The following is a 6,225-nucleotide window of genomic DNA, read 5'->3' as shown; positions in this document are numbered from 1 at the left end:
CCCCCCCCCCGGCGTGTCTGCCGCTTTTTTTCCCTGGACCCCCGGAGCCCGGGCCCCTGCGGCCTGTTTGCGTGGCTTTCTCGACCTCGCACTACCCGGGCAGCCCCGGGGGAGGCAGAGGAGCTGGGGCGCGGGGGCGCTGGCAAATGCAATTAGCCGTGGACGGTGCGGCCGCACCTCGAACACACAGTGCATGGTACTTGGGTTCCTACCGCCTGTATTAATTGGCCACCGGGACAAGGAACATGGGTGGCGCATGGTGCGCCGGACTGTGTGATGCTGCTAGATGAGCGAGGGAAAATCACCGACGGGCTCGGGAGGGGGGGGGGGCGTGCGATGCTTATGTGACACGGCGGAGCCAAAGTGCCACCGGCCCCAACACCCGAGCATGAGAAAGGCAAGCGCCCCTTGCTCGAGACATGCCCGGGCCGGGGCCGCACTCAGGGCGCCTATGCGGGAGGGTCGACCAGCACGCGGCACAGCGGCAGCGCGAGGCCTACACGTTGCGGTCCTGCGTCCGCCGGCGATCGCGGCGCTTCACCGGTGCGAGCGCCTTCTGACGCCCCCGTGTCCCTTCCCCCCTTTCTCGGGGCGATGTCCGGGATGCCGTTCGGCGGTTCGGGTGTCTTTTTTTTTTTTTGCCCGCGCCCAGACACCGACCGGGCTCTGCCGGTCCTGGTGCATGGCCTTGCGGGCAGACTAGCGAAAGGGCCGCGATGGCCCCGCATGGGGGCGTGCGCGAGAGCGAAGTGCTCGGGACGTCGCTGGGTCCATGTTGCGCCGCGTCCCCCCCCGCCCCCCCCTCTCCCTGCGCCGGAAGCCACGAGGACCATGGCCTGAAATACATGCGCCTGATGGCCGCCCGCACACAGCCATCCACGGGCACGGGCTTGACGCGGGTGCCGGGAGTCGCTCTCACCCGGTCCCTCTCACCCGGTCGCTCTCTCGACGTCCCTTCCCTCGCCCTGTGGATTCGCCGCCGCGCACCGGCCCGGTCTCCTTCCGTCCCCCCGCGTCCCCGCCGTCCCCTTGCCATGTGTGCACTGGGAGGTGTTGCCCTCGCCCGGGGGGCCCCGCGTGTGGTCACAGCACGCGCGAAGATACCGCCACATCGTCTTTCGTTTCCGGTTCTTTTATATGCTTGTGTTTTAAAACCTGAGCGCGGGCGCACACACACGTGCGCGCGCGCGGAGAACTTTCTCTCTATCTTCGAGCAGGCGAAAGGCACGCGGCGCCTTCCCGTTACGCTGGATGGAGGGGGGCGCACACGCGCGGGAGACCCGGTGGCGCGGCTGAGGACCGCCCGGCACCATCGTGCGCGTATGTATGTGCCATTCTCACGGGGGGGGGGGCGAGATGGGCGCGGGCGCACGCACATGCAGCGGTGCGGCTCTCGCAGGCGAGGCGCGGTTCACCCCTGGCCTCTCTCTCCCCGTCGCACGCCCGGGCAGACGGGCCTTCCCCCCGTCGGAGGAGCAGCAAGGCTCCCTCCCCGAGAGAGCAGGCACACGCCTGGCCGGCGGCCCGACAAAAAAAAAGGCACCGCTGGCCACACACACATGATTGGAGGGAGGACAGCGGGGACCCGGGGCGCCGGGGGGAAAGAGGCGATGTGCCCATCCCCCCTCGGGAGTCCCCGCCTCTTGGTGTTGTGCCCTCGCGCGCGGCGGGCCGCGCCGCGCCCCGGGTCCGCCTACCAGCGCCCACCCATCATCCGTCGGCATGGCACTGTGCGTGCCCCTGTGCATACACACACACACACACAGTGAGACAGACACGCGAGCACGGACACACGGCCAGGCGGGCGAGGCAGACGCGGAAAGAGGGAGTGCGCGAGCAGCAGCAGGGACGGGGGGCCGGGCGCGGGCACAGCCGGCCACGCCCGGAGCCATGTCTCCCCCCGCCCCCCCCCCCCTGTGGCCAAATCAGCAGCGGATGCAAGTCCACGACCCGTGGGTGCGGATCCACACGCCCGGGGTGCCGGTGGTCAGGCCGGCCGGGGGCCGGGACTCGCGGATGGCACTGCCGCCGAGGGTGGACACCGGGGCGGCGTCGGCCGCCACGGCGGGGCAGGCCGACGGCGACGAGTCGCGCGCCAGGGCCGGGGCCGGGTGCTCGGCGCCGCGCCAGCCGCAGGCCGAGGCGCCCTGGCTGCGCGGGTCGTCGCTCAGGGTGACCAGGGCCACCCGGCGCGAGACCTCCGGGTTGCGATCCAGGGCCCGGAGGGCGGCCTGGTTGCTGACCTTCTGCCGGAGCGAGGCGAAGGGGGACTTCAGCAGCATGGCCCGGCGCTCGAGCAGCGCCGGCGACGGGCAGGGCGGCAGCTGGACCCAGCTGCCGTCGGCCTGGCGGATCCACACCAGCCGGCGCCAGCAGACCGGCTGCTGGCCCGGGCCCGGGGGCGTCATGGCCAGGAGGTCATAGTACTCGGCGGCATTGTCGGCGGACAGCCAGCCGCGCGGGGTGGACCCGTAGCGCATGTTCTGGCTGCCGGCGTCGAGGGCCATGGCCGGGGCGGGGGCGGGGGCCGGGGGGGCGGCGGCGGCGGCGCGGGCCGGCACCGCCGGGGCGGCGGCGGCGGCGGGCGCGGCCCCCGGGGTGCGGCGGTGGCGGCGCTCCGCGGCGGCCAGGGCCGCGGTGGCCACCGACACGGCCAGGTCCGCCAGCGACAGGAGGCTGGCCGGGGGGTGGGGCGACGACGCCGGGGCGGCGGCCGCGGCGGTCGGGGGGGAGGAGGCGCGGCGCGGGCGCGGCGGGGCCACCGGCTTGGCGGCCACCGCGGCCACCGCCGCCGCGGCCTTCGAGAACTCGGTCACCGTGATGGCATCCGACAGGACGTGGGGGAAGCGATCGCGCGCGATCTGGGCCGCCACCTCGGCCAGGGTGGAGTACGACCGGATGGTCACCGGCCGGGCGGCGGGGGCCGGGGCCACCGGCTTGGCCGGCGGCGCCGGGGCCACCAGGCTGCCGCCGCCGGCCACACTGTCGGCCGGGCTGCTGGCCATCGGCAGGGGCGGGGGCGGGGGCGGGGGCGGGGTGGCGGTCGGCCGCCGGCGGCGCCCCGCGCCGAAGGTCGACCGGGCCACCTCCTGCGAGCCGGCCTCGTGGATGTACACCGGGCCCTGGAAGAGCCCGGCATCCATGGTGGCCGCCGCCGGGTCAAAGCCCCGGACCACGATGGTGGGCTTCAGGCACTTGGGCGGCGGGGGCGGCGGGACCACGGTCAGGCTGCCGCCGGTGCCGGCCGCCGCGCGCGCCTTCAGCTCCATGGTGGCCGCCGGCAGGGCGCTGCTGCCGCTGCCGCTGCCGCTGCCGCTGCCGCTGCTGCTGAAGAGGTAGACCTTGCGGCTGGCGGCCAGGCGCGAGGCGCCGACGGCCGCGGCGGCCGCCGCCACCGAGGCGTAGCTGCTGCCCGGGGCCGGGGCGCGGGGCGGGGTGGCCGGGGCCGGGCGCCGGGCCCGGCAGCCGGGGCTGCCGTCGGCCGAGCCGCCGGTCCACGAGCACCGCTGCTGGGACCCGGTGCACAGGCGGGTCTGGGCCACGAGGGCCGCCTGGCGGCCGGCCTTGCGCACGATGCGGCGCTGGCGGCCAATGCGCGCGGCCGCCGCGATGCACACCCGCCGGCGGACGTGCAGCTGGGTGTCGACGTCGGCGCGGTTGCGGGCGGCCGCGGCGGCCGCCGCCGCGAAGGCCACCGCCAGGCGCGTGCGCTGGTGGCTCTCCTCGATGGACATGCCGGCGGTGGCGGCCGCGGCGGCGGCGCCGGACGAGCGGCACGTCTGGGCGCACACGCGCGCCAGCTTGGACTCCCACTGGCGGATGAACTGGTCGTAGATGCGGCGCGTGGTGGCTGCGTGTGTGTGCGTGTGTGTGTGTGTGTGTGTGTGTGTGCGGGGCCCGCGCGATGGACTTGCTGTTAGCAATAGGTCGCGAGGCGGGGCCTTGCCCCCTCGTGCATATTTGCCGGCCGCATGCGCCGGGTGTGCGTGCACACGGCTGGCCCCAGGCGAGGGCCCCCATCGTTCCCGGTCACGCTGCCCGGCCCACCCCGACCGCCACACCATGCGCGCGAGAAAAGCATGCGCACCATCAGACAGAATGCGATACGCGGTCAGGAACATGTCGGTGACAATGCGCGAGGTCTCCTGGGCCTGGGCCGCGCCGGCCAGGCTGACGGCCGGCGAGCTCTGGCTAGTGTAGAAGGTGGCCTGGGCGGCGCTGGCGGCGCCGGCCACGCGGCCGCGCCGGGCACCACCCTCCGGCCGGTGGAGGTAGTGGTGGTGCTCATGGTGGTGGTGATGCTTGTGCTTGTGGTCGTGCTCGTGCTCATGCTCGTGGTCGTGGTCGTGGTCGTGGTCGTGGTCGTGGTCGTGGTCGTGGTCCGGGTCGTGGGGATGCTCATCATCGTGGCCCGGGTGGTTCGGGTCATGCGGGTCATGCGCACCGGCGGCCAGGCGATCGAGGCTCTTCAGCGGGTCGGCCGCCACGCAGACGCTCTGCATGAAGCTGTAGAGCGGGGGGCCAAGGGGGCCGGCGGCCGAGGAGGCATGTGCGTTCGCATGTGTGCAGGTGTGTGAGCGCGGGGGCACTGGAAGAAGTCGCAAAAGGAGGCCAGCATGCGAAGAGCCTGGCCGCCCCACCAGTGAACGGGTAGCAGCGGCCGCGGGGGGGGGGGGGAACGCACGCAACACGGATGTCCGCCAGCGAGGCATCCCTCGGGACATTGAGCACCTGGTAGTAATCCACGAAGGGATACATTCTATGTCGGGGATCGGGGCGGCGGCGGCGGCGGCGGCGGCGGCGGCAGGGCGGCACAGCATGTCAGCGTTCGCTTCTCGGCGCGCAGGCGCGACGCAGGGCTCACGCCCGGGCAGGGCAGGAGGCGTCGCGCCGGCAGGGCAGCACAAGTGGGCGGGGCGGTGTGTGTGTGTATGTGGGGGCAAGCTCGCGGGCGCGGTGCCAGAGCGAAGGGGGCAAGGGAACAGCGTGCAGCATGCGAGGGGGGGGCGGGGCGGGGGGCAAGGACGGCAAGGCGGGCGGGCCCCGGCGAGGAAGAGGGGCCGGGGGCGAGGGCGGCGCGGAGGGCACGAACATTGTGTTGTGGCAGACGAGAACGCGAGGCGAAGCGAGGGGAAACAAACGAGGCACACGGGCTGCAAAGGCAAGGCGCGAGGGCGGAGGAGGGGGAGGAGGGGCATTCGGTACTCGTTGGTTGGGGGGCCTGGCTCCGGCGGCCTGGTGTGTGCCGCTTCTTATAGCGTGGTCGAGTGGCCGCCGCTGGCGCGGGCTGTGCCGCCACGACAGAGCCGGCGCCGGGGGACCGGGACACCCTCCGGGCCGCGTGTCCCCGGGCGCCTGTCGGACAAAGGGGGGGGGGGGGACCGATCGCGCACACGGCCCACGATCGGGTGTGGCCGGCTGGCCGGCCGGCCGGCCGGGAGGGCTTCCGTGCGCCCATCCCCCCCTGCCCCGCACGCGCACCCATGCATGCACACACGCCAGGGGCCGAGACAAGCATGGGCCCGCCCTCGCACCCACACCCGCGCAGCAGCCACCCACACAGGGACATGCGGGTGCGTGTGAATGGTCGCATGTACGTGCACATGCATGTGAGCGCATGCGCGTACAACGAGGCGCACGCACATGCAGGCAGTGGGCACGCGACTGCCGAGAGATCCGCCCCCCGTTCACCCCCTGCAGTACACGCACACGCCCGGGCCCGCACACACCACCAGGTGCGGCCGGCCAGCCGGAGGGGGAAGGAGGGAAGGGGGGCCAAAAGGAGCGGATACGCTCCCCTTCTCGGCCTTCGCTGCCCCCGTGCTGATTGCCCCCCTCGCCAGAGGGGCCCGCAAACAAACGGCCCCGGGGGAGGCGCTCGGCCCACTCCCCTCCTCCCCCCTCCCCCCCCCCCCCCACACACACACCTGGATCCCACATGTGGCTGTGTGTTAACATGCCCCATGTTGGCGCACGGCCCGGCAGGCAGGGCCCAGGCGCGGCCCCGGAGCAAGGGGGCGGGCCCGGGAAAAAAGGCCGGCCCGCTGTGTGCCGCGCGCGTTCGCGCGGCTGCCCGGTAGCCCCTCCCCCCCGCTGGTCCTGGCTGGGCGGACTTTCGCCAGCCTCGCAGCGCCTCGGGGGGCGCCGGCGGCGACGACAACGGCACCGCCGACGTCGAGAGCGCGCACGATCGCCCGGGGCCCGCCGGGCGGCCGAGCGATTGAG

General features: G+C 73.8%; 1 protein-coding gene across 1 annotated transcript; it reads right to left on the bottom strand.

The window, feature by feature from the left end:
• Positions 1-1,116: 1,116 nt before the first annotated feature.
• On the bottom strand, positions 1,117-5,202 carry H696_05918 (hypothetical protein). The gene is made up of 4 exons (XM_009499694.1): positions 5,093-5,202; positions 4,685-4,759; positions 4,088-4,506; positions 1,117-3,850 (listed from the first exon to the last, which is right to left on the bottom strand). Exons 2-4 carry the CDS (start codon positions 4,756-4,758, stop codon positions 1,926-1,928), a joined length of 2,418 nt encoding a protein of 805 aa, XP_009497969.1. The 5' UTR covers position 4,759; positions 5,093-5,202; the 3' UTR covers positions 1,117-1,925.
• Between the last annotated feature and the right edge of the window lie 1,023 nt (positions 5,203-6,225).

This window comes from Fonticula alba (assembly GCF_000388065.1).
Source record: "Fonticula alba strain ATCC 38817 unplaced genomic scaffold supercont2.15, whole genome shotgun sequence".
In the NCBI taxonomy this organism is placed as follows: domain Eukaryota; order Rotosphaerida; family Fonticulaceae; genus Fonticula; species Fonticula alba.
Note: the sequence above shows the minus strand (reverse complement) of the source record. Positions and strands in the feature narration are given on the sequence as shown.

Bases quoted from the DNA above. Each gene is read 5' to 3' on its own strand.
- H696_05918 (XM_009499694.1), bottom strand. From the start codon at position 4,758: ATGTATCCCTTCGTGGATTACTACCAGGTGCTCAATGTCCCGAGGGAT. The intron at 4,507-4,684 runs GTGCGTTCCCCC...CCCGCTCTACAG, and splicing joins CTGGCGGACATCCGTGTTGC to CTTCATGCAGAGCGTCTGCG. The intron at 3,851-4,087 runs GTGCGCATGCTT...ACACACACGCAG, and splicing joins GTATCGCATTCTGTCTGATG to CCACCACGCGCCGCATCTAC.